Source organism: Oncorhynchus mykiss, chromosome 30, assembly GCF_057628025.1.
Source record: "Oncorhynchus mykiss isolate SJ-2025 chromosome 30, ASM5762802v1, whole genome shotgun sequence".
Taxonomy (NCBI): Eukaryota; Metazoa; Chordata; class Actinopteri; order Salmoniformes; family Salmonidae; genus Oncorhynchus; species Oncorhynchus mykiss.
Window position 1 is genome coordinate 21,815,825 of NC_143051.1, and position 26,612 is coordinate 21,842,436.

The 26,612-nt window shown below is 40.5% G+C and overlaps 2 protein-coding genes across 3 annotated transcripts in view; both read right to left on the minus strand.

Moving 5' to 3' along the window:
* Positions 1–14,970, minus strand: part of LOC110488095 (myosin IG) — a 70,517-nt gene extending 55,547 nt beyond the window's left edge. The window contains exons 1-10 of the mRNA XM_036971333.2: positions 13,021–14,970; positions 10,621–10,829; positions 9,185–9,278; positions 8,665–8,830; positions 6,314–6,367; positions 5,866–5,961; positions 1,865–1,981; positions 1,085–1,291; positions 548–693; positions 170–284 (exon numbers count right to left, since the gene is read on the minus strand). Of these exons, the coding sequence (XP_036827228.2) occupies positions 170–284; positions 548–693; positions 1,085–1,291; positions 1,865–1,981; positions 5,866–5,961; positions 6,314–6,367; positions 8,665–8,830; positions 9,185–9,278; positions 10,621–10,829; positions 13,021–13,904 (2,088 nt within the window). The 5' untranslated portion in view covers positions 13,905–14,970. The remainder of the gene's footprint in view (positions 1–169; positions 285–547; positions 694–1,084; positions 1,292–1,864; positions 1,982–5,865; positions 5,962–6,313; positions 6,368–8,664; positions 8,831–9,184; positions 9,279–10,620; positions 10,830–13,020) is intronic.
* Positions 13,247–18,372, minus strand: si:dkey-154b15.1 (N-myc-interactor). 2 transcript variants are annotated; one of them, XM_090227810.1, is made up of 5 exons: positions 18,279–18,372; positions 17,701–17,896; positions 17,395–17,483; positions 17,195–17,284; positions 13,247–15,185 (listed from the first exon to the last, which is right to left on the minus strand). In XM_090227810.1, the coding sequence occupies exons 2-5, from the start codon at positions 17,876–17,878 to the stop codon at positions 15,135–15,137; spliced, it is 408 nt and encodes a 135-aa protein (XP_090083936.1). In that variant the 5' UTR covers positions 17,879–17,896; positions 18,279–18,372; the 3' UTR covers positions 13,247–15,134. The 2 variants fall into 2 exon arrangements, with proteins under 2 accessions (XP_090083936.1, XP_021415782.3); XM_021560107.3 differs by lacking the exon at positions 13,247–15,185 and having other exon boundaries at positions 15,578–17,284.
* Positions 18,373–26,612: the final 8,240 nt, after the last annotated feature.

Genomic DNA, 26,612 nt, shown 5'->3' on the forward strand with positions numbered 1-26,612 from the left:
AGAGCGAGAAACAAGAGACAGAGAGATAGAGTGAGAGAGAGAGAGAGAGAGAGAGAGAGAGAGAGAAAGAAAGAAAGAAAGAAAGAAAGAAAGAAAGTGTGTTTCTGCGTGCATGCGCATCTGTGTGGGCATGTGTTTGTGTTAGTCCGCGTGCACGTGTGTGTCTCACATGCTGCCAGGTGATACCCTCTCTCTGGTACTCGTCTTGTTCCTGGCGAAGGATCAGCTCGATGAAGAGCTGCTGCAGCTTCTCATTACAGTAGTTAATACAGAACTGTTCAAAGCTGCCCGACGACAACACAGAAACACAGGTTTCAACATGGAACAACAGATCATGTAGTCACCATGACTACCATACATTTTGAATAAATGCAATCTTCAGAGAGGTTTCAAAAAGTTTGAAATTGTAGATATTGTGAGAAATATTCATATCAAGATATATCCATCTGGTCAAATACAAGGTTGATCCACCATCCTGATAACTCACACGATTGTAAATACATGGACAGGGAGGAGAAGGTAGATAGATACTATTGGAGAGTCTAACCTGTTGTTTTCGAAGATTTCAAAGCCGTAAATATCCAGCACTCCGATGACTGTGTTTTTCCCATGGAGCACTGGGTTGTAGTCTTTCACCTCAATAACAGCATTGATACGAGCCACAATCCAACAAAACAATCTCTCATAGAGAGCCTAAAGAACCAACATAGAGCAGGAGAGAGAAAAAAAGAGAGAGAGAGAGAGAAAGAGAGATTGAGAGAGAGAGCGAAAGAGAGAGAGAGAGAAAGAGTGAGAGAGAGAGTGAGAGAAAAAAAAGACAGAGAAAGAGTGAGAAGGAGAAAGAAAGAGAGAGAACGAGTGAGAGAGAGAAAGAGTGAGAGAGAGACAGAAAGAGAGAGAACAAAAGAGAGAGAGAGAAAGAGAGAGAGAGAGAGAGAGAGAGAGAGAGAGAGAGAGAGAGAGAGAGAGAGAGAGAGAGAATAAAAGACAGAGATTATGCAGTACACAATAATGAGTCAACATTGATGGGATTTGTCATTTATGAAGACAAGTCTTGCTGTGCTAATAGTGACCAGCCCAGTACCTTGGCAAAAGCGTCACGGCCAAAGCAGGCCTCCTTTTCAGTGTGTCCCTTCTCTATGACCTCTCCGCCCCCGGTGGCCACAGTGCGGAACAGCAGGCTCTTAGTCACGTTGTCTGGCTTTGTGGTGGTCAGCCCAGCGATGTGACTCACAGCCTCCAAACCCACCACCTGGACACTCTCACTGTCTGTCTCAAACTGCAGGTTGCCCTGGGGAGTGGCAGAAACACAGTTCATGATCCTAGTATTATAAAACTGGATTTGGTATAAATCATAGATCACAGGGTTGAACTTTATCTCGCAAGTAAATTGCAAAATATGTACTAAGAAGTAATATGGTTTCCAAACAGGATATTAAATGTTCCTTTGTCTGTGTATCAACTGACATGTATGTGTAACTGATAGATGCGCACACACACACACACACACACACACACACACACACACACACACACACACACACACACACACACACACACACACAGTGCATGTTAATGTTTTTAAATGTATGTCAATTGTAAAGTACAGTATTTTGTCCGTAATGTCTTTTTTGTTGTGTCTGACCCCAGTAAGACTAGCTGTTGCCATTGGCGTTGGCTAATGAATCAAATCAATCTCTGTCAAGCATGCTAAGTTTTACTGCACTGAACCTAACACTAGCTCTTAGTTTAGAGGTAAGTAACCAACATGCTAAGGTGTTATAGTTGCGTTAGACCATTCAGGTATCATTTAGTATGTATGGCCAATAGAAATGTGACCAAGAATATACTGAATACAACCAACCAGGATGAGGATGGTCCCCAGGATCCTGTAGATGGAGTCGATCTCCTCCTCTGAGAAGCCAATCACCTGTAAGGCACTCAGCACAGCCCTGTGATTGGACCGGTCATTGTTGGATGTCTACAGAGAAAGAGAGAGGTAAATTACAGACTACAGAACAGTATCTGCTTCTCTTTACTCTTTACCTTACTTTATGTTACTGTACCCTAGGTTATTTAACGTCAATCTACTTTACCCTAGGTTATTTAATGTTATTCTACTTTACTTTACTTTACCCTAGGTTATTTAATGTTATTCTACTTTACTTTACGTTACTTTACTTTACCCTAGGTTATTTAATGTTATTCTACTTTACTTTACTTTACTTTACCCTAGGTTATTTAATGTTATTCTACTTTACTTTACTTTACTTTACCTTAGGTTATTTAACGTCAATCTACTTTACCCTAGGTTATTTAATGTTATTCTACTTTACGTTACTCTACCCTAGGTTATTTAACGTTATTCTACTTTACGTTACTTTACTTTACCCTAGGTTATTTAACGTTATTCTACTTTACGTTACTTTACTTTACCCTAGGTTATTTAATGTTATTCTACTTTACTTTACTCTACCCTAGGTTATTTAACGTTATTCTACTTTACTTTACCCTAGCTTATTTAACGTTATACTACTTTACTTTACGTTACTCTACCCTAGGTTATTTAACGTTATTCTACTTTACTTTACGTTACTCTACCCTAGGTTATTTAACGTTATTCTACTTTACTTTACGTTACTTTACCCTAGGTTATTTAACGTTATTCTACTTTACTTTACGTTACTCTACCCTAGGTTATTTAACGTTATTCTACTTTACTTTACGTTACTCTACCCTAGGTTATTTAAAGTTATTCTGCTTTACTTTACCCTAGGTTATTTAACGTTATTCTACTTTACTTTACGTTGCTTTACTTTACCCTAGGTTATTTAACGTTATTCTACTTTACTTTACGTTACTCTACCCTAGGTTATTTAACGTTATTCTACTTTACTTTACGTTACTTTACCCTAGGTTATTTAACGTTATTCTACTTTACTTTACGTTACTTTACCCTAGGTTATTTAACGTTATTCTACTTTACTTTACGTTACTCTACCCTAGGTTATTTAACGTTATTCTACTTTACTTTACTCTAGCTTATTTAACGTTATTCTACTTTACTTTACGTTACTCTACCCTAGGTTATTTAACATTATTCTACTTTACTTTACGTTACTTCTCCCTAGGTTATTTAACGTTATTCTACTTTACTTTATGTTACTTTACTTTACCCTAGGCTATTTAACTTTATTCTACTTTACTTTAAGTTACTTTACCCTAGGTTATTTAATGTTATTCTACTTTACTTTACACTACTTTACTTTACCCTAGGCTATTTAATGTTATTCTACTTTACTTTACCCTAAGTTATTTAACGTTCATCTACTTTACTTTACGTTGCTTTACTTTACCCAAGGTTATTTAACGTTATTCTACTTTACTTTACATTACTCTACCCTAGGTTATTTAACGTTATTCTACCCTACTTTACATTACTTTACCCTGGCTTATTTAACGTTATTCTACTTTACTTTACGTTACTTTACCCTAGGTTATTTAAAGTTATTCTGCTTTACTTTACGTTACTTTACCCTAGGTTATTTCCTGTTATTCTACTTTACTTTACGTTACTTTACCCTAGGTTATTTCATGTTATTCTACTTTACTTTACGTTACTTTACTTTACCCTAGGCTATTTAAAGTTATTCTACTTTACGTTACCCTAAGTTATTTAACGTTATCCTACTTTACTTTACGTTACTCTACCCTAGGTTATTTAACGTTATTCTACTTTACTTTACATTACTCTACCCTTGGTTATTTAACGTTAATCTACTTTACTTTACGTTACTCTACCCTAGGTTATTTAACATTATTCTACTTTACTTTACTTTACCCTAGGTTATTTAAAGTTATTCTGCTTTACTTTACGTTACTCTACCCTAGGTTATTTAACGTTATTCTACTTTACTTTACATTACTCTACCCTAGGTTATTTAACGTTATTCTACCCTACTTTACATTACTTTACCCTGGCTTATTTAACGTTATTCTACTTTACTTTACGTTACTTTACCCTAGGTTATTTAAAGTTATTCTGCTTTACTTTACGTTACTTTACCCTAGGTTATTTCCTGTTATTCTACTTTACTTTACGTTACTTTACCCTAGGTTATTTCATGTTATTCTACTTTACTTTACGTTACTTTACTTTACCCTAGGCTATTTAAAGTTATTCTACTTTACGTTACCCTAAGTTATTTAACGTTATCCTACTTTACTTTACGTTACTCTACCCTAGGTTATTTAACGTTATTCTACTTTACTTTACATTACTCTACCCTTGGTTATTTAACGTTAATCTACTTTACTTTACGTTACTCTACCCTAGGTTATTTAACATTATTCTACTTTACTTTACTTTACTTTACCCTAGGTTATTTAAAGTTATTCTGCTTTACTTTACGTTACTCTACCCTAGGTTATTTAACGTTATTCTGCTTTACTTTACGTTACTTTACTTTACCCTAGGCTATTTAACGTTATTCTACTTTACGTTACCCTAAGTTATTTAACGTTATTCTACTTTACTTTACGTTACTTTACCCTAGGTTATTTAACGTTATTCTACTTTACTTTACGTTACTTTACCCTAGGTTATTTAACGTTATTCTACTTTACTTTACGTTACTCTACCCTAGGTTATTTAACGTTATTCTACTTTACTTTACGTTACTCTACCCTAGGTTATTTAAAGTTATTCTGCTTTACTTTACCCTAGGTTATTTAACGTTATTCTACTTTACTTTACATTACTCTACCCTAGGTTATTTCTTGTTATTTTACTTTACTTTACGTTACTTTACTTTACCCTATGCTATTTAACGTTATTCTACGTTACTTTACATTACTTTACTTTACCCTAGGTTATTTAATGTTATTCTACTTTACTTTACGTTACTTTACTTTACCCTATGCTATTTAACGTTATTCTACGTTACTTTACATTACTTTACTTTACCCTAGGTTATTTAATGTTATTCTACTTTACTTTACATTACTTTACATTACCCTAGGCTATTTAATGTTATTCTACTTTACGTTACTTTACCCTAGTCTATTTAATGTTATTCTACTTTACTTTACATTACTTTACATTACCCCAGGCTATTTAATGTTATTCTACTTTATGTTACTTTACCCTAGTCTATTTAATGTTATTCTACTTTACTTTACATTACTTTACATTACCCTAGGCTATTTAATGTTATTCTACTTTACGTTACTTTACCCTAGTCTATTTAATGTTATTCTACTTTACTTTACATAACTTTACTTTACCCTAGGTTATTTAACATTATTCTACTTTACTTTACGTTACTTTACATTACCCTAGGCTATTTAATGTTATTCTACTTTACGTTACTTTACGCTAGGTTATTTAACATTATTCTACTTTACTTTACATTACTTTACATTACCCTAGGCTATTTAATGTTATTCTACTTTACGTTACTTTACCCTAGGTTATTTAACATTATTCTACTTTACTTTACTTTACTTTACTTTACATTAGGTTATTTAATGTTATTCTACTTTACTTTACGTTACTTTACATTACCCTAGGCTATTTAATGTTATTCTACTTTACGTTACTTTACCCTAGGTTATTTAACATTATTCTACTTTACTTTACGTTACTTTACATTACCCTAGGCTATTTAATGTTATTCTACTTTACGTTACTTTACCCTAGGTTACGTAACGTTATGCTACTTTACTTTACATTGCTTTCCTTTCTTAGAGACAGGTGGAAACACTGTATTCACAAATTAGTGTTGAGTGTCTATGCGTTTTGTCCAGCAACCAATGTCATGGTAAGGTTGTGGAACTACTGTAGAATAGTGAAGGAGAACTCACAGTGGAGGCAGCTCCTTCTCTGGTGTACACATAGTTGACAGGGTCATTCTGGAGGTGAAGTGACCCCAGCATTTCCTCTGAACCTCCACGCAGTAACTGTGGAAATACACACACACACACACACACACACACACACACACACACACACACACACACACACACACACACACACACACACACAGTACAGTACAGTACAGAAGTTGAATTGGGAAAATGTGGAAACATTCATAACAAATGATGAATCTGTAATAGAACGAATGAAAATAGCCTTTTCCACGTGCTCCTTTCCTGATCCAGCCAAACATGTCCTGATCCAAACAGCATTAAGCCATTATTAATCATACTTATGACTTTATTTTAACAATATATGCCATTTAGCAGACTTTTTTATCCAAAGTGTCTTACAGTCATGCGTGCATACGTTTGACCAGTAAAGATCAATATTTACCTGATAGAAGGAGTGAAAGTTCCTCTCTCCTCCCTGCTGCTGAACAACCCTTGACTTTGTGAGAACAGAGAAAAGTCCATGAATACACACACATACACACACAAACACATACACGCAGCAAGTTTAACCAACCACAGAACTCCCAAAACAAGACGGGAGAACAGGGTTCAGACAGTTCACTGATCCACAGTTAGTAAGGTTGCATCTGAGCAGTGAGCATGGATGACACCGTCGTTCACACAGCCCCACTGTGTCAGATGGTGTGATAGGCTGGCTCATAGAAAATATTAAAAACAGCAACCTATCTCATCATGCCCCCAGACGAGCCCTTCATTATCATTCAACAGAACCAGAACAGAACAGGGTGTAATTCACAGGCATTTCTATTCACGGACCCACTCTCTCACCTCTCTCTGCTTCACCACCTTTATCAAACATACAGTGGGGCAAAAAAGTATTTAGTCAGCCACCAATTGTGCAAGTTCTCCCACTTAAAAAGATGAGAGAGGCCTGTAATTTTCATCATAGGTACACTTACACTATGACAGACAAAATGAGAAAAAAAATCCAGAAAATCACATTGTAGGATTTTTAATGAATTTACTTGCAAATTATGGTGGAAAATAAGTATTTGGTCACCTACAAACAAGCAACATTTTTGGCTCTCACAGACCTGTAACTTCTTCTTTAAGAGGCTCCTCTGTCCTCCACTCATTACCTGTATGAATGGCACCTGTTTGAACTTGTTATCAGTATAAAAGACACCTGTCCACAACCTCAAACAGTCACACTCCAAACTCCACTATGGCCAAGACCAAAGAGCTGTCAAAGGACACCAGAAACAAAATTGTAGACCTGCACCAGGCTGGGTAGACTGAATCTGCAATAGGTAAGCAGCTTGGTTTGAAGAAATCAACTGTGGGAGCAATTATTAGGAAATGGAAGACATACAAGACCACTGATAATCTCCCTCGATCTGGGACTCCATGCAAGATCTCACCCCGTGGGGTCAAAATGATCACAAGAACGGTGAGCAAAAATCCCAGAACCACACGGGGGAACATAGTGAATGACCTGCAGAGAGCTGGGACCAAAGTAACAAAGCCTACCATCAGTAACACACTACGCCGCCAGGGTCTCAAATCCTGCAGTGCCAGACGTGTCCCCCTGCTTAAGCCTGTCCAGGCCTGTCCAGGCCCGTCTGAGGTTTGCTAGAGAGCATTTGGATGATCCAGAAGAAGATTGGGAGAATGTCATATGGTCAGATGAAACCAAAATATAACTTTTTGGTAAAAACTCAACTCGTCGTGTTTGGAGGACAAAGAATGCTGAGTTGCATCCAAAGAACACCGTACCTACTGTGAAGCATGGGGGTGGAAACATCATGCTTTGGGGCTGTTTTTCTGCAAAGGGACCAGGACGACTGATCCATGTAAAGGAAAGAATGAATGGGGCCATGTATCGTGAGGTTTTGAGTGAAAATCTACTTCCATCAGCAAGGGCATTGAAGATGAAACGTGGCTGGGTCTTTCAGCATGACAATGATCCCAAACACACCGCCCGGGCAACGAAGGAGTGGCTTCGTAAGAAGCATTTCAAGGTCCTGGAGTGGCCTAGCCAGTCTCCAGATCTCAACCCCATAGAAAATCTTTGGAGGGAGTTGAAAGTCCGTGTTGCCCAGTAACAGCCCCAAAACATCACTGCTCTAGAGGAGATCTGCATGGAGGAATGGGCCAAAATACCAGCAACAGTGTGTGAAAACCTTGTGAAGACTTACAGAAAACGTTTGACCTCTGTCATTGCTAACAAAGGGTATATAACAAAGTATTGAGATAAACTTTTGTTATTGACCAAATACTTATTTTCCACCATAATTTGCAAATAAATTCATAAAAAATCCAACAATGTGATTTTCTGGATTTTTTTTCTCATTTTGTCTGTCATAGTTGAAGTGTACCTATGATGAAAAGTACAGGCCTCTCTCATCTTTTTAATTGGGAGAACTTGTACAATTGGTGGCTGACTAAATACGTTTTTGCCCTACTGTATATGTTCCACCACGAAATGAAAACCAGAAAGTGGATAACTTTTCAAAAGAAGACTATGGACACAGACACATATTAAGTATATTCCCTCACTATTATATATTCCTTCACTAAAAAGCATGTTCAATCTCCGTTTGTAGTTCAGGACAAGGCTTAATCTGTGTCTGGGAAACTTGGCCTATAAATACGACTTCTGTTCAAACCATCCAATCAAATCTCCCCGCCTATCTGCTAAGTCCTTCCCCTCACTTCAAGTGCCAATCACTGTATGTCTCTCTCTATCCTATCTAATCATATTGCTCTTACCTTCTCCAGCAGGTAGTTGTTAATATGGCCGCCGGTGGGGTCCCCGTTGAAGTTGAAGTTGATGTCCATGTACTTGCCGAAGCGGCTGGAGTTGTCATTGCGGTTGGTCTTGGCGTTACCGAAGGCCTCCAGCACACAGTTTGACTTCAGCAGAACGTTCTTCACACTGTGTAAGAGAGGAGAGGGTGGTCATCATTGATAGTATCAGGTGACAATGTGGCCCAAAGAGTGAGAGGAGAGGAAGAGAAAAAGAGAGAGGTGAATTGGAAGTCCTTTCCACCCTTCAATTGTGAATTTGTGTCTATGACATTGAGACTGACACAATATAACCTTGTCTCTGGGCTATTGTACTTCTGAGGTTAGGGAGGAAGCCTGATGCATAAGACTAAATGCAATATACTGAAGTTCCTTTCAGAAACAAAACCTGTAACCAAGTCTAAGATGTAGTTATTTAACTGGGAGAGGAGAGCCTCCTGTCCCCCAACACCTTGCTGACCCCTGACATTTGACACTGACTCACCTCTCGACCTCTGCTCTCTGGCTGGGGTTGGTAATAGCTGCAATGTACTGCATGATGTACTTGCTAGCCTCTGTCTTTCCTGCTCCACTCTCACCTGGGACACACAGACCATTAATAACAAAGAAGCAACTCACATATAGCAGTACATGTACATTACTTGTGTATTTTCCCACAGATACTGGATATATTAGTAGACATACAGTATATTTGTACTTCTATGATGTATGCATGGTAAACTGAAGTGTATTTATGGCATGAATTTTCTTAAAGTAGTTATTGACTGTCAGTCACCAATCACCATGTTTCTATTCCTCTTTCTATGACCGTAAAGTAGCCTGCTACACACTGCAGATGAGGAAACAAGACATTATGAGCTAGTGTAACTAAGAAAAGACCATTGCAGCAACAGTGAAGACCAATAAGCATCCTGGAGGAAGTGAGGAACTGAGAACACTCAGAAACTGCAGACATTGGCCTTTTCTCAATTAGATTAGCTGTGTCCTCTCTCCTCCGTCCTCTCTGGCCTCCTTTTAAAAAATATCAAAAGTAATCGAGGAGTGGTGGCAAGGAGAGGGAAATAAGATGAAAATGCGCTGGTATGAAATGAGACTCCCCTTCTTCAATCGCACGTCATCAGGCAAATTACGTTTACAGGGTGGAATCCCCATTTTTTTTAATAAAGTGATAAAAACAAGCTAGTTGTGCAAGACATTTTATAGATAAAGGGATAAGTAGCATATCGTTTTTTAAGCATGTGTGCATTCTTTTCTCCTTCGAGAAAACAACAGCTGATTCAAAGGGGTTGTGGCAGATTTCAAAACTCTTCCGCGAAGGACTCACAAGTGTAGGACTCGCAGGATACAGTACACTTGTGCTTCCTCACCAAAAGGAGGCTATCGAGGAGAGGAGGACTGTCTTCCGTTTGTCGAATTGACACACTCCTCAACCATACTACCGCATATCGGTTTCCGGGTCATGGAGGAGAGCGGACGGAGGACAGACTTTTGCTCAAACGAGAAAACCTCATAGACAGACAGAGTGGCATGATGGGGTCTGCAACAGGTCAGACTGTGAATTGATTAGGGACCCTGCTCAGTTCTACTTCCCTCAGTAAACTATTGATAAAAGGGTGCTACTGTATACGCCAGGAAGCAATTCTGTGGCATGAATGTTCCATCACATGATAGTGCCCTTAGAAATATTACATACATAAATCAACAAAACTGTCCTCAATTTTATATGAAGGCAACAGGACATAGCCAGTTAAAAAAGTATTCATGCACCATGCCTTCTGACCTGCTCAGAAACCAGCAAGGTGTGAGTCAAACAAGCTGAGCAGGACTGTGGTAAACTAGGTAAAAGACGATGGTTGGAGCATGAGATGGAATGAATGAATGAATGAATGAAAGAGTAGGAGACTGGAGTCTGAGACAGACCTGATATGACGATGCAGGTGTCTTTGGCCCGTCTCTTCATGGCCTTGTACGCAGCGTCGGCCACAGCATACAGGTGGGGTGGGTTCTCGTACAGCTCCCGGCCGCGGTACGCGTCGATAGCCTCTTTCCCGTAGATGTCCATCTGTTTGTAGGGATTGACTGACACCACCACTTCACCTATGAAGGTGTAGATACGGGCTTTCTCAAACCTGCCAGGCACACAAACAAACACAGAGACAGAGTTGAATTTATTGTAGCTTTTTGAAGTATGGTTTTATATTTTTATGTAATGTCTTCATGTAGCATTTGAGTATACTTGAAATGACTTGAAAACTGTCCAAGTATCAATGTCCACAACAGAAACATAATTTTGATATGAAAAAGCCAAATCGTGATAATAACACTGTAACAAGGGGGACCAGAATCATTTGTGTCACAGCAATGCTTATTTATATAGCCTACAAATAGCCACACCACATTCAACAGTCAGTATCTAAGTCTCTACCCCATCAACACCAGAGAGAGAGATGTTTACATAGACATTAGATAACCTATTTTACAGAGAAACACCCTGACATAAAAACGACAACATATTTTTGCACCTAAAGTCAGACCTCTCACCCTCAAGGGAACACGCCCCAAAGGACAGGAAGTGACACAGGTGGGAAGTGAGAACAGGAAGTATGTACAAATTATGGCTCAAGAGGGGTTTCCACTAGAAAACTCAGCCATAAAGTCAGTTTCAACAGCACTATGTTTAAGGTTAGAGTTAGAGTTAGGTTTAATGGGTGGAGTTTAGCCATAATTATGACTTTGTGGCTGTGATAATTAGTGACAACCCACAAGAGGTGTCACTTCCTTCACCTTGTTTAATCTTCCTGGGTATTGGTTTGACATGTTGTGGTACCTATTCTGCTGAAATTACACAGAATTGTCTGTTTCTATGTGTAAAAATACAATATGCATGAAGTCATTAATCAACTCTATTTGCTTCTAGACCAAAAATACTGTAAATGTCACAACCTGTGATACAAATATGGGAACAGACAGTCATTTACAGTGTATATTAGATATATACTAAGACCAGGAAGTGACAATGACTGATCCTAATAGTATCTTGATGGGCAATATTACAGGAAAGCTTTATTTTATAAATTCCTATCTAACATCAAGTGGCCCTGAATGTTTCTCCAGACATTGCCATGGGGCAAGTCTGGTCAGGCAGGGCATGATCAAATGAATGGGAGCTTCAGGGAATAAGAATTTGTTGCATGCATTGCCTAGCTTACCTTCTAGGGCAAAGGCCTGACTAAAACACATGGGCTACATGTGAAACAGGATCCTATTTCCTATTTATTCCCTATAGTGCACTAATTTTGACCCACTATATAGGAAAGGGAATAGGATGCCATCTCAAACGCACCTGTGGACTATGATGAGAAAAGTGATATGAAACTAGTGTCCATTTGCTAAGAATCTGTGAGCTGTATAAAATAAATTATTGACATTTTTGGCCACTGTAAATTCTTGAGTGATATTCTACTCTAACTCCTCGGCGTCCACTGGATTCTAAAGATGTGGTGCTATGTGGTTTCTCAATACTGTCTCAAGAGAAGGGCATGTCACGACGTTACCAAACTTGAGAGATAAAAGCGAGATGTGCTGTCTGACAAGTGTTGGAATGGAGAGATGCTGAGAAGGGTGAATTTAGCAGCAGATGCAGTCCCACACCCAAAATAGAGGAAAAAAAGGTCACCTGATTCACTCAAACTCAACAGAATACGTCACGGAGAAAACCAATCAGAAAGGGTGGGCTTTTACAGGAAAGTAGTTCCCGTTAGTGTGAAGTCAAACAAAATGACTTTAGACTCAGGTCTTGATCAATGGGTTGATGACGTATTCTTGACTTACAATGCATCTATTTATGTGACCGTTTCTATGGTGATAGCAACTAACTGAACATTACAAGTTCATATCGCAACCACTGAAGGTGGGCGGGAAAGTCAAACCAGAAATGACTCATCCTTCTCCTTTTCCTGTCTCTCTCTCTCTCTCTCACGTTCTCTTCAAGTCAACTTCTTCACAGTGGTTCTTGTACAAACAAAGAGTTTGTAACACTCCTATAAGAGAGGCCCTGAAAAGTTTCCATTGTTGTGAGGCTGATGAGTACACACTCTCTGACAACAGAGCCCTCAAATATCAAGCTGTGACATCACAACCCTACAAGCACACAAACAGACAGTTTGAGATAACAGATACATATACAAGATTTGAGGGCCCACAAAGTCATCAGTAGGTGTCCCCATGACAGATTCATCTCCATCCCTGTGTTACAGACAGCTGCTTCCTCCTCCCCTCTACCTCATTTCTACCAGAGGAGACTCTACAATCAGGACTTACCTTAACTTCAGATTCTCCATAAACTGCTCCATGTTCACCTCATCCAGAAGGACAAAATCAGACTTCCCAAACTCCAGACCCTCCAGCTCCGCCATCCTGACGGACAGACAGATAAACAGAGAGGAAGGAACGAATGAGGACTGAAGAGACAAGAGAGAGAAGTGAAGGCAGACAGAAGTGCTGCTGGGGCCCGGTAGCGTGCTGTGGGTGTGGCGTAAGTCTGTTCTTTTGTGGTGTGGTGGATTCTGGGATGTGTGCTGCTTAGTCAAGTCACTGAGGGCTGTGGTCGGCATGCTGCAGCACGTTATCCTCTCAGTGGTGTGTGTATGTGAGTTTGTGTGTGTCTGTGTGTGTGTGTCTGTGTGTGTGTGTGTGTGTGTGTGTGTGTACATGCGTGTGTGTGTGTGTGTACATGCGTGTGTGTGAGAGAGCTGAAGGCACACACTGGTTGAATCAACATTATTACATTGAACCAACATGGAATAGATGTTTAATTGATGTCTGTGGCTAGTGGGAGAGTGAGTGTGTGTGTGCGTGTGTTGTGTTTGTAGCGGGTATATATAGTGTACATAACAGGACAGAGAAGAGCTATCATTAAATACATACAGCACTTCTGCATCCTCCTTTTCCTGCCACAGGCCTCCAGACCTCCTTGTTTCCATGGGAGATAGACCACAGCGAGTGAACCATTGCAGAAGCTCTCTCAGGCTCTCCCTCTCACTGTCTCTTTCTCTCTTTCCGCCATACTTGCGTGTATCTCCATCTTTCGAGCTCTCTCGCTCTCTCTTTCCTTCTCTCTGTCTTTCAGCCTCCCTTTGCATGCCTCTTTTTTCTGTTAAGACTTCACATATTTGACAGAAAATAAAAACAGAACAGAGACACATAGGCTCTCTCCACTGCCAACCATGTACAGTTAATCCTGTAAATCTGCTGTAAATTTGAGAACAACGTTCCCTTATCTCCTGGGAAGGATCAGGGCATTTCCTGCTTCTGACTCCACAGCAGCATTCATCATCCCCCTGGGGTTTGTCATGAGCTAGACATCAGGCTCATCCTTATCAGACATTAAACCACATCATAATTGAAGGCAAAATATTTCTGTAAAATTTGCGAGATTGACCGATTCCTGTGTAGACAACCAAGATTTCCACTCTGTTTCAACAGTATGGTATTTCCCAATGCAGGACAGGTAATCTGGCTCCTGACATGAGTCAGAACGTATGAAGAGCAGTCTTCTACCAACCTCTGGAAAAGGATGGTGATACATTGTGTGGGGGTGGCATCAGTGTATGAGAGGACAAAGAGGGATTCAGTCTTTGTCAATATTGCCAAATAATAAAATGTAGTTAACAAACAAAATCTGTTTTCAGACATTTCAGTCAGTGTACTTCTGTCAGCCTCTTGAGTCGCAGCCTTAGTCGTTGGTGGTCATCTAACATCTTACATTTGAACTCAGCTATTTGTTTTTCTACGTGTGAACCAACGTTGTTTGGGAAAGTGTATGATGAGGCAATGGACGTCAACATAAAACCTCAGAGCACTCATTGGCTAGGAGTGGTTTTTGCTTCTCTAAAGCTGCGTTTACACAGGCAGCCTCATTCTATTTTTCCACTAACAGTATTCTTTAACAATCAGATTAGCTCTTTTGCCAGTAATTGGGGGAAAAAAACGGAATTGTCTTGAGTGTACAAAACATTATGACTTAGACTGACCAGGTGAATCCAGGTGAACCCTACAGTATGATGATCCCTTATTGACGTCATGTATTAAAACCACTTCGATCAGTGTAGATGAAGGGGGGGACAGGTTCAAGATTTTTAAGCCTTGAGACAATTGAGACATGGACTGTGTACGTGTGTCAAGAACTGCAACACTCCAGGAGTCAACATGGGCCAGCATCCCTGTGGAACGCTTTCGACACCTTGCAGTCCATGACGAATTGAAGCTGTTCTGAGGGCAAAAAGGCGGAGTTGCAAGTCAATATAAGGAAGGTGTGCTTAATGTTTTTTCATAATATTAAGAACATGCCCCATTACCTCATAAGTATCATTCCATAGACTGCACTACCACTCACCCCCTCCTAACCTGCTTATCTCTGATCAGCACTTCCTCTGTCAGTGTGCCTTGTGTTCTGTCATGTCGACTGCGTGGGGCCGCCTCACATCCTGTGTAGAGAGGGGGGGATGGCTGTGTCAGTGAGCACTTCCTCTCTCATCTGCTTCTGGCTCCATCATCACACAACATGACACTCTGAGTCCAGAAGTTACACACACAGAATCAGTTTGACAAGAAGCACACAACCAGATACTAAGGCAAAAGCATAGAGGCAGACTGATATAGTAACAGAATTAAGTGGAATGTGGAGTCAATGGCAATTCTAAAGAGAGAATATGTTGATTTTAATCTATGTGAAGAATTTAAATTAACACATTCCATGACAGTTTCCACAAGTGATTGAATGAGATCATCCCAGAATAGGCAAATTGTTCCAAATAATCAACACAGATAGATTATGATTAATCAATAGGCTACATTGAAAGTCTACTCCAGAAACGAATTGCGTTTTCATTTGCATATTTTATACAAAACCTTTCGAAAGTGATTTAGTCTCAAACACAATGAAAATAATAACAAATATCACAGCAACAAAAAAAGATTTACAAATATAATACATTTGTCATACTCTTTAACCCTCAATAAATATAAATAAAATCAACCACATTTATTAACAATAGTAGTTTCAAAACAGACCACAAGAAAGAACATATTAGAATCTGTCATAATCAATTTTATGCCCCACATCATGACATATAAGATATTCAAGAAATACACAGTTAAAGCCAATTGTATTATAGGTGTCAGAATGTAAACTAGTGACTTGTTATGGCTTTTTCTTTTTTTTCCCTGATAGCACATCCTTCCAACCTGCTTTGTTGGTAGGAATTTTGGGAAGTAATGACTTCTTTTTCATCACTGGCATCTGAGCTCCAGCAGAGGGCCCTACCACATCATCCACCCTTTCTTGCCTCGAGAAGTCCCTCTGTGTTACTCTCTGCTCCTTTACTTTCTCCTGTGAATCAGAGTGACTTCTTCCCCTGTGACTGGGTGTGGATGTATAGGGTACTGGGCTTCCAGCCCTCTGTACAGTCCTTTCATGCCCAGAGTCACCCTGGTACTTTGAGGGGGAGTAATCTGGTACAGCAGCAGACACAGGGGCAGTGTCATGATCCCATGGGATGGGGGCATCCTTCCTTTTGGGCAGACTCGATAGAGAACTGCTTCTCCTGTCCCTTGAGCCCCTGTCCAGTGCCCTCCCTGTTCGCCCGGCTGGTGGAAGTTCTAGGGGTTTTCCCAAGAGAATCTGCATCATGTCATAACTGTCCCTGGAAGGCCCTACAAGGCGGAGAATATCTCCGACCTGATTGACGAGGACAGTAGGATAAACACTATTAAACTTCTGAATCCGTTTACTAATTCTAACCTGCCCGTTGTGATCGATTGTTCCCAGTGGGATTTCTTGGGTGCGTAGTGTTGTGTTGAGTGTAGTGAGATAGTCTTGCAGCTTTTCCATAGCAGCCTTTGGGTTCTTCCCCTCGAGGCTAACAGAACTGATATCGGAACATTCACTAGGCTGCACATTCATTTGAATGTTGTTGCTTACAAGGATTGTATCAATGTCTTTTTTCCTGACGCACTGGGCATATCGGAGCACATCTGCGTCCATTAGGAAGGAGACCACACTGCGAGACCTGCTGGGAGATGGGTTCCTCCTGTGGGTCACATTGGCCCCATACCCTGGTGCCAGAAGACTGGGAGATAGGTTGTCACTCCGGGGGCTGGAGAGGCTACAAGGTGACCCTGAGTCCCGTGAATAGTTGGTAGGGGAAGAAGACTGCAGGACATGTGCAAACTGCTCTCCATTGACTGAAATAGGACTCCTGCTCCCAGCATACATAGGACTAATGTTCCCAGCATGCATTGCAGTGCCATTGGTCTGGTGCATCCTGGTGGATTCTTTGTAGGTCCCAGAGGCATGGCCACTGAGGCTAGGTGGGGAAGGGTTGTATTGGGGCTGGTTGTCTTGGTGTAGGAGCTGCTGCAGTTGGGCCTTCACTGCTCTGAGCTTCAGAAAGGAGCCCTGGACAAGCAGCTGACCATGTTGAAGCTCGTTCACCTTAAAGCCATGGATGTCTAGGAGTCGCCGCACCTCTCTGTCATTGGGGAACATTCTCACATCCAGAGTTGCCTTGACTGGCATGTCCACCTGTGATACACATAAAAATAAAACAAAACAAGATAAACATTAGGATTTAATTACACTTGAACAATATGACAATATGATATGTAATACAAGGGACGGGGGCTTTTCCCTACCTCAGGCCTGTCAACTATTCTGACTTTGAGACAAAATTGTTGTTGGTCCACCTCCAACACATGGGTCAACCGCGAGACACGGGCAGCCACTGCAAAAGAGAGAGGGTAGGTTAAAGAAATTCTCAAGTATTTGTGGTGGTTTTATGTATCAATAAATTCAGGGGGAAAGAGTAGCCTACTTTAACACCTACTAATATTGTGACATATATTCATTGCATCCATTTTTGTCCCTGATCCCCTTCATGTCTAGTTCAGCCACTGAATATATGTAAGTTACCCCGCCATCAGTTACAGTAGACCGCCTACCTTCTGGTTCCTCAAATATGACAAAGGCCTGTCCCGGGCTATCAGATGGAAACAGCACTCTCTGCACCTCTCCTCCCCCGTTCCGTGGTCGCAGGAAGTGTATAGTGAGCTTGTCAACCATTCTATCAGAGGCAAGGATATTGGGGACGCCAAGAACCTCCACGACTATACCATCCATTGTGAAGTTCTGTCAACACTGGAGAAAGAGATGAGCAACGTGACCGAAGTTGAAACCACATCATGCAAGTAATGGAGACTATAAAGGCCATGTAAGGTGAAAAACTGAATCTTACTGAAAGTAAGCATTTTAACAGTACGAAATATTCCATTCAACGCAATATATTCTTACATTAGATTAACTGTTTAAGGATATGTCAGTTAAGGGGAAGAAGTTTTCCCAATCAATGTTATTTGTTAGGCAATGTTGTTTTAATCCCTGTCAAAGTTTCACACTCGTTTTCCACCAGTTTTTCCTCTAAGAAAACACATAGCAAAGATACTGACGCAAGTTTAGCATTTTACAGAACGTCTTGTGTTTTCCTTTTCCTAAAAATTGTGTAATTCGAACCTAAACTTACCTATCTATCTAGTGTAGTCGTTCGTTCAAAACAAAGGTCGTCACTGTGCATTTCGAGAAAACCGAAAGTGAAAGGTGCGCATATTTCTCACGATAGCCACTATGGGGCGCTGCTTGACTAAATAAGCTATGCCTTCTACTCACAGGGGTTCTGTAGTGTACTGAACCCCTTGTAATAATACATTGTCAAACAAATGCTCTCATTGTTGGAATCATGTCAATGCAATGTAATGCACTCGAGGCTGTTTAAAATATAAACCGAGACCAATAACTATCGTAATATCTGTTTAAAATGGTATAATGATACAGTATATCCAGCGTTGTTGAAGAGACTGCCGGTAGGCCTATATCAACAATCTGAGGGCACGGTGTACATTGGTCTACTCAAGGTTCATCTTCTAACATACCTTCAACACATTGAGCGGTGACAAGACAATAAATGGTTTATAACATCTGTATTTGTATTCACATTTTGTTTTTTTCTTTATTTATTTCAGTACAAGATCGTAGGGGTTGGTGTCTTGGACCCAAATGTCAATTATGGGGTTATCCAAGAAGCTGAACTTCCCATATCAGCCAACAAGGAAGTTCAATTGAATGAGACAAGATTGGATGAGAGTATCCAAGATCCATGTTTGTTCGGCTGGATTCCATCTTGCTTGAAAAGATCCTGTCGATTCCAAAACAAATCAAAATTGTCAAAGGCTGGTGACCCCTGATTAAATGAGGCATACTAGTGCACTAGTTGGCTAGTTCATATGCACCATTTGAATTTAAATGTATTTACAAAGCCCTTTTTTACATAAAATGTTGTCATGTGGTTTTAGGGTATAAGTGCCTTGCTCACAAGCACAACAGTTCAAACCAGTAAATCGAGATTCAAACCAGCAACCCTCTGGTGGTAGGTCCATTTCTCTAACCTCTAGGCTACCTCCCAAACTCCTGGGAAGGAAATCTGTCCAAGAATAAATCAAGAAGCCCAAATTATACCAAGTCAAAGACAGTCCTGTTATAGGGGTTTTAAACAAATAGTGATTTGATACAATCCTATTATAGTCTTCAATGATACATGTTAAGTGTAAGCATGTCTGATGTTTAGCTAACTTAGCCTTGGAAACACTGCAGGGCCTCAAACCATCCCAGTTCAGAGCCACGACAGACCAAGCCTTGCGGAACAGCTTGCGTGTTATTGATATAATATTGTTTTACCAGATAATGAAAAGCAAGAGAAGCCTACGGTAATATAATTATTTAAACATTCTGAGGCTTTAAAAAATTTTTCCTTTTCAGTTATGGTATCGAGTCAACAATGTAGCCCCACAGTTAGATGTTTTTTTACTGATTACTATTTGGTTTCATTTGACCATTAACAAGTATGAGGTCCTAGGATTGACTTAACTCATTCTTAGGTCAAAAGCGAGAAAGTTTATATACACTGCTCAAAAAAATAAAGGGAACACTAAAATAACACATCCTAGATCTGAATGAATGAAATGTTCTTATTAAATACTTTTTTCTTTACATAGTTGAATGTGCTGACAACAAAATCACACAAAAATGATCAATGGAAATCAAATGTATCAACCCATGGAGGTCTGGATTTGGAGTCACACTCAAAATTAAAGTGGAAAACCACACTACAGGCTGATCCAACTTTGATGTAATGTCCTTCAAACAAGTCAAAATGAGGCTCAGTAGTGTGTGTGGCCTCCACATGCCTGTATGACCTCCCTACAACGCCTGGGAATGCTCCTAATGAGGTGGCGGATGGTCTCCTGAGGGATCTCCTCCCAGACCTGGACTAAAGCATCCGCCAACTCCTGGACAGTCTGTGGTGCAACAGACTTGGTGGATGGAGCGAGACATAATGTCCCAGATGTGCTCAATTGGATTCAGGTCTGGGGAACGGGCGGGCCAGTCCATAGCATCAATGCCTTCCTCTTGCAGGAACTGCTGACACACTCCAGCCACATGATGTCTAGCATTGTCCTGCATTAGGAGGAACCCAGGGCCAACCGCACCAGCATATGGTCTCACAAGGGGTCTGAGGATCTCATCTCGGTACCTAATGGCAGTCAGGCTACCTCTGGCGAGCAAATGGAGGGCTGTGCGGCCCCCCAAAGAAATGCCACCCCACACCATGACTGACCCACCGCCAAACCGGTCATGCTGGAGGATGTTGCAGGCAGCAGAACGTTCTCCATGGCGTCTCCAGACTCTGTCACGTCTGTCACATGTGCTCAGTGTGAACCTGCTTTCATCTGTGAAGAGCACAGGGCGCCAGTGGCGAATTTGCCAATCTTGGTGTTCTCTGGCAAATGCCAAACGTCCTGCACGGTGTTGGGCTGTAAGCACAACCCCGACCTGTGGACGTCGGGCCCTCATACCACGCTCATGGAGTCTGTTTCTGACCGTTTGAGCAGACACATGCACATTTGTGGCCTGCTGGAGGTAATTTTGCAGGGCTCTGGCAGTGCTCCTCCTGCTCCTCCTTGCACAAAGGCGGAGGTAGCGGTCCTGCTGCTGGGTTGTTGCCCTCCTACGGCCTCCTCCACATCTCCTGATGTACTGGCCTGTCTCCTGGTAGCGCCTCCATGCTCTGGACACTACGCTGACAGACACAGCAAACCTTCTTGCCACAGCTCGCATTGATGTGAAATCCTGGATGAGCTGCACTACCTGAGCCACTTGTGTGGGTTGTAGACTCCGTCTCATGCTACCACTAGAGTGAAAGCACCAGAAAGCACCATTCAAAAGTGACCAAAACATCAGCCAGGAAGCATAGGAACTGAGAAGTGGTCTGTGGTCACCACCTGCAGAACCACTCCTTTATTGGGGGTGTCTTGCGAATTGCCTATAATTTCCACCTGTTGTCTATTCCATTTGCACAAGGGCATGTGAAATGTATTGTCAATCAGTGTTGCTTCCTAAGTGGACAGTTTGATTTCACAGAAGTGTGATTGACTTGGAGTTACATTGTGTTGTTTAAGTGTTCCCTTTATTTTTTTGAGCAGTGTATTTAGAAAGATAGAATCCTATTATAGAGTCTTTAATGATACAATATCACTAGAAAATCTACAATTGAAGTTGGGAGTTTACATACACTTAGGATGGGGTCATTAAAACTAGTTTTCCAACAATTCCACACATTTCTTGTTAACAAACTATAGTTTTGGCAAGTCGGTTAGGACATCTACATTGTGCATGACACAAGTAATTTTTCCAACAATTGTTTACAGACAGATTATTTCACTTATAATTCACTGTATTACAATTCCAGTGGGTCAGAAGTTTACATAAACTAAGTTGACTGTGCCTTTAAACAGCTTGGAAAATTCCAGAAAATGATTAAATGGCTTTAGACTCTTCTGATAGGCTAATTTACATAATTTGTGTCAATTGGAGGTCTACCTGTGGATGTATTTCAAGGACTTCAAGGATCTTCAAAGTCAGTGCCTCTTTGCTTGACATCATGGAAAACTCAAAAGAAATCAGCCAAGACCTCAGAAAAAAATTGTAGACCTCCACATGTCTGGTTCATCCTTGGGAGCAATTTTCAAACACCTGAAGGTACCACGTTTGTCTGTACAAACAATAGTACACAAGTCTAAACACCATGGGACCACGCAGCCATCATACCGCTCAGGAAGGAGACGCATTCTGTCTCCTAGAGATGAACGTAATTTGGTGCGAAAAGTGCAAATCAATCTCAGAACAACAGCAAAGGACCTTGTAAAGATGCTGGAGGAAACAGGTACAAAAGTATCTATATCCACAGTAAAATGAGTCCTATAGCGACCGCTCAGCAAGGAAGAAGCCACTGCTCCAAAACCGCCATAAAAAAGCCAGATTAAAGTTTGCAACTGCACATGGGGACAAAGATCATACTTTTTGGAGAAATGTCCTCTTTTCTGATTAAACAAAAATAGAACTGTTTGGCCATAATGACCATGGTTATGTTTGGAGGAAAAAGGGGAAGGCTTGCAAGCCAAAGAACACCATCCCAACCGTGAAGCATGGGGGTGGCAGCATCATGTTGTGGGGGTGCTTTGCTGCATGAGGGACTGATGCAATTCACAAACTAGATGGCATCATGAGGATGGAAATTATGTGGATATATTGAAGCAACATTTCAAGACATCAGTCAGGAAGTTAAAGCTTGGTTGCAAATGGGTCTTCCAAATGGACAATGACCAAGCATACTTCCAAAGTTGTGGCAAAATGGCTTAAAGACAACAAAGTCAAGGTATTGGAGTGGCCATCACAAAGCCCTGACCTCAATCGTAGAAAATTTGTAGGCAAAACTGAAAAAGCGTGTGCAAGCAAGGAGGCCTACAAACCTTACTCAGTTACACCAGCTCTGTCAGGAGGAATGGGCCAAAATTCACCCAACTTATTGTGGAAAGCTTGTGGAAGGCTACCCAAAACATTTGACCCAAATCAAACAATTAAAGGCAATGCTAGCAAATACTAATTGAGTGTATGTAAACTTCTGACCCAATGGGAATGTGATGAAAGAAATAAAAGCTGAAATAAATCATTCTCTCTACTATTATTCTGACATTTTACGTTCTTAAAATAAAGTGATGATCCTAACTGACCTAAGACAGGGTTTTTTTACTAGGATTAAATGTCAGGAATTGTGAAAAATTGAGTTTAAATGTATTTGGCTAAGGTGTATGTAAACTTCCAAATTCAACTGTAAGTGTTATTACTTTGATTGGCCTCAAACCAACCAACTAGAGTGCATTGGGAAAGTATGTAGTTGCGTTACAGCCTTATTCTAAAATTGATTAAATTGTTATTTTTTTTCTCATCAATCTACACACAATACCCCATAATGACAAAGCAAAAACAGGTTTTAGACATTTTTGCAAAAAAGTAAATAAAAAAACTACTGAAATATTACATTTACATAAGTATTCAGACCCTTTATACAGTACTTTGTTGAAGCACCTTTGGCAGTGATTACAGCCTCGAGTCTTCTTGGGTATGACGCTACAAGTTTGGCACACCTATATTTGTGGAGTTTCTCCCATTCCTCTCTGCAGATCCTCTCAAGCTCTGTCAGGTTGGATGGGGAGTGTTGCTGCACAGCTATTTTCAGGTCTCTCCAGAGATGTTCGATCGCTACAGTCTGAGGACCTGAGCGCTCTGGAGCAGGTTTTCATCAAGGATCTCTTTGTACTTTGCTCTGTTCATCTTTCCCTCGATCCTGACTAGGACTTTTTTGGTTACAACATGATTTCATATGTGTTATTTCATAGTTCTGATGTCTTCACTATTATTCTACAATGTAGAAAATAGTAAAAATAAAGAAAAGGCCTTGAATGAGTAGGTGTGTCCAAACTTTTGACTGGTACTGTATATACGTATCAATGAGAGTACGCTGGTGGGAGGACCTATAGGAGGACTGGCTTATTGTAATGGCTGGAATATAATAAATGGAATGGTACCAAACACATTAAACATATGGAAACCACATGTTTGACTATGTTCTATTTGATTTCATTCCAGCCATTACAATGTGCCTGTCCTCTTATAGCTCATCCCACCAGCCTCCTCTGGTATCAATCTATCAATAAGTCTAATGTCATTTGGTATGATAATACTTCTTTTTCATATCCATTTTAAATTGTTGCCAGGCATTAGCCTAGATACTCCCTACTTTTTAATTTGGTCTTTTGTATCAGCAAAACACCTACTGTTTTGGAATTGATTAGCTGGGTGTTTATTCTGTATTGATTTCAGAATGTATTCACAACAAACATACATTTAGATTGTGCAAACTCAATAGGCATTTTTTTGTTGATTCATAGTGGAAAGTGACACTTTCCCCACTAGGGGACAGCGGAGGACTGCTGAAGGTGTCTGTTAGGTCACAATCTACACAGTTACCATTTCAGCAACACAGTCCATCCAGAACAATCTCACTGTCTGTGTAGCATACAGTAAGTCTACATATCTAATCTTCCTACGTGTAAAATAAGTCATTCATATGTAGTATGATTAGAATTATATAGAATATCTTGTCTTTCCCATTTTAGTCATTTAATAGACGCTCTTATCCAGAGCGACTTACAGGAGCAATTAGGGTTAAGTGTCTTGCTCAAGGGCACATTAGCAGATTTTTCAGCTTGTCTGCTGAAGGATTCAAACCAGCGACCTTTGAGTTTAGAACCAACGCTCTTAACTGCTAGGTTACCTTCCGCCCATTTACATTTATACTTCCTCTTGACCTTTTTTCAATTCAAATTCAAACTGAGTTTACCATGCATTCTGACCCCAACCCTTGGTCTGTTACACTACAATATAGATAGTTAGATACTGATGCAGTAACGGCTTTGATGGTGGGTGGTGACTGTGGTCTCACAGAGCCCCTTACACAAAGGACTAGCATGGTGGATGACTCAGAATACATCATTAGACAACAACAATACAGCCCATAGACAGAGCTCTGTCATTGGCATAGCGTCTATGATCACAGGACAGGCTATGAATTTCAGCTTTGTTTGTCTATTGAAATGCTGACTGTCTCTCAAGTTGACGTGGTCTGCATGCAGATAGGTTGACCACCAAGCTTGAACGCTTGCATCTGTGTTGGCAGGAAAACACTGGTCATTCATTTCAGGCTCGTCTGTGTCATTGCAGAGCTCAGGAACTCTGTGTTTTTAAAACTAGGCCTAGGGAGGGAGTTCAATGTGACACACAGCATTTATCAAATCCTACTGGAAGAGCAATAGAAACGGCACAGCTCTGGACAGAACAATCCGATTAAACCCATTTTTTTTCTCTTCTCAGAAGCATTGTACCCATCTGTGGCAGTGTCCTACACGTGGCCATAATTGAATTCAGTCTGTCTGTGTATAATTTCATTGAAGAAAATCTGCTCAGATTCATATTAATAGTGTACTTGACCTCATGTGTATGTCTGTTGTTTGCATTACATCAGCAGCAATGACAATTCAAGTCTGTCCAGGTTTGAATAGTCGCCCATCTAAAGGACTTTGTCATTGCCTAGTCAAACAGTCTGATACCTGTGTGTATTGGAGGAGTAATGGTTCTGCTTTATGGTAATGATACTGGCAATAGCAATGTGCAGGTCTTTTTTGACTTCGAAGACATCAATGATGATGCCCACACACCTGCAACAAGGAAACGCAGATGTGCAAGTGCATTTTATATTCTGCTTAAAGGCCGGAAGTTCTTCCCATTGACTCTTAATCATCCTGATGCGTGAGGAAGAGGTCAGATTCTGGTATTAAGCTTGTTTAAGACAGAGTATTGGCTTTGGCCCTAATGACGGCACAGCAACCACTGGGACAACCGATTAAGAGCACTGACTGCGTAACCTAGCTACCTAACTGAGTTCTGGGTACTAGTACAATATTTAACTCCTGTAGTCTCTCTCACGGCACAGTGACACAGCTTAGTCTGTGTCAGCAGAGGAGATTGGAGGTGGTGGGGTTCTTAGAATCAGTTAGAGCAGTGGTATCCAAACTTTTTATAGTCCCATACCCCTTCAAACATTCAACCTCCAGCTGCATACCCCCTCTAGCACCAGGGTCAGCACACTCTCAGATGTAGTTTTTTGCCATTATTGTAAGCCTGCCACACACACACTATACAATACATTTATTAAACATAAGAATGAGTGTGAGTTTTTGTCACAACCCGGGTCATGGGAAGTGACAAAGAGCTCTTATATGACCAGGGCACAAATAATAATATAATAATAATAATTTTGCTCTTTATTTAACCATCTTACATATAAAACCTTATTTGTTCATCGAAAATGGTGAATAACTCACCACAGGTTAATGAGAAGGGTGTGCTTGAAAGGATGCATATAACTCTGCAATATTAAAGGCCGGAAGTTCTTCCCATTGACTCTTAATCATCCTGATGCGTGAGGAAGAGGTCAGATTCTGGTATTAAGCTTGTTTAAGACAGAGTATTGGCTTTGGCCCTAATGACGGCACAGCAACCACTGGGACAACCGATTAAGAGCACTGACTGCGTAACCTAGCTACCTAACTGAGTTCTGGGTACTAGTACAATATTTAACTCCTGTAGTCTCTCTCACGGCACAGTGACACAGCTTAGTCTGTGTCAGCAGAGGAGATTGGAGGTGGTGGGGTTCTTAGAATCAGTTAGAGCAGTGGTATCCAAACTTTTTATAGTCCCATACCCCTTCAAACATTCAACCTCCAGCTGCATACCCCCTCTAGCACCAGGGTCAGCACACTCTCAGATGTAGTTTTTTGCCATTATTGTAAGCCTGCCACACACACACTATACAATACATTTATTAAACATAAGAATGAGTGTGAGT

Bases quoted from the DNA above. Each gene is read 5' to 3' on its own strand.
- si:dkey-154b15.1 (XM_021560107.3), bottom strand. From the start codon at position 17,878: ATGGATGGTATAGTCGTGGAGGTTCTTGGCGTCCCCAATATCCTTGCC. The intron at 17,484-17,700 runs GTAGGCGGTCTA...TCTCTTTTGCAG, and splicing joins CATATTTGAGGAACCAGAAG to TGGCTGCCCGTGTCTCGCGG. The intron at 17,285-17,394 runs GTAGGGAAAAGC...TGTGTATCACAG, and splicing joins GAATAGTTGACAGGCCTGAG to GTGGACATGCCAGTCAAGGC.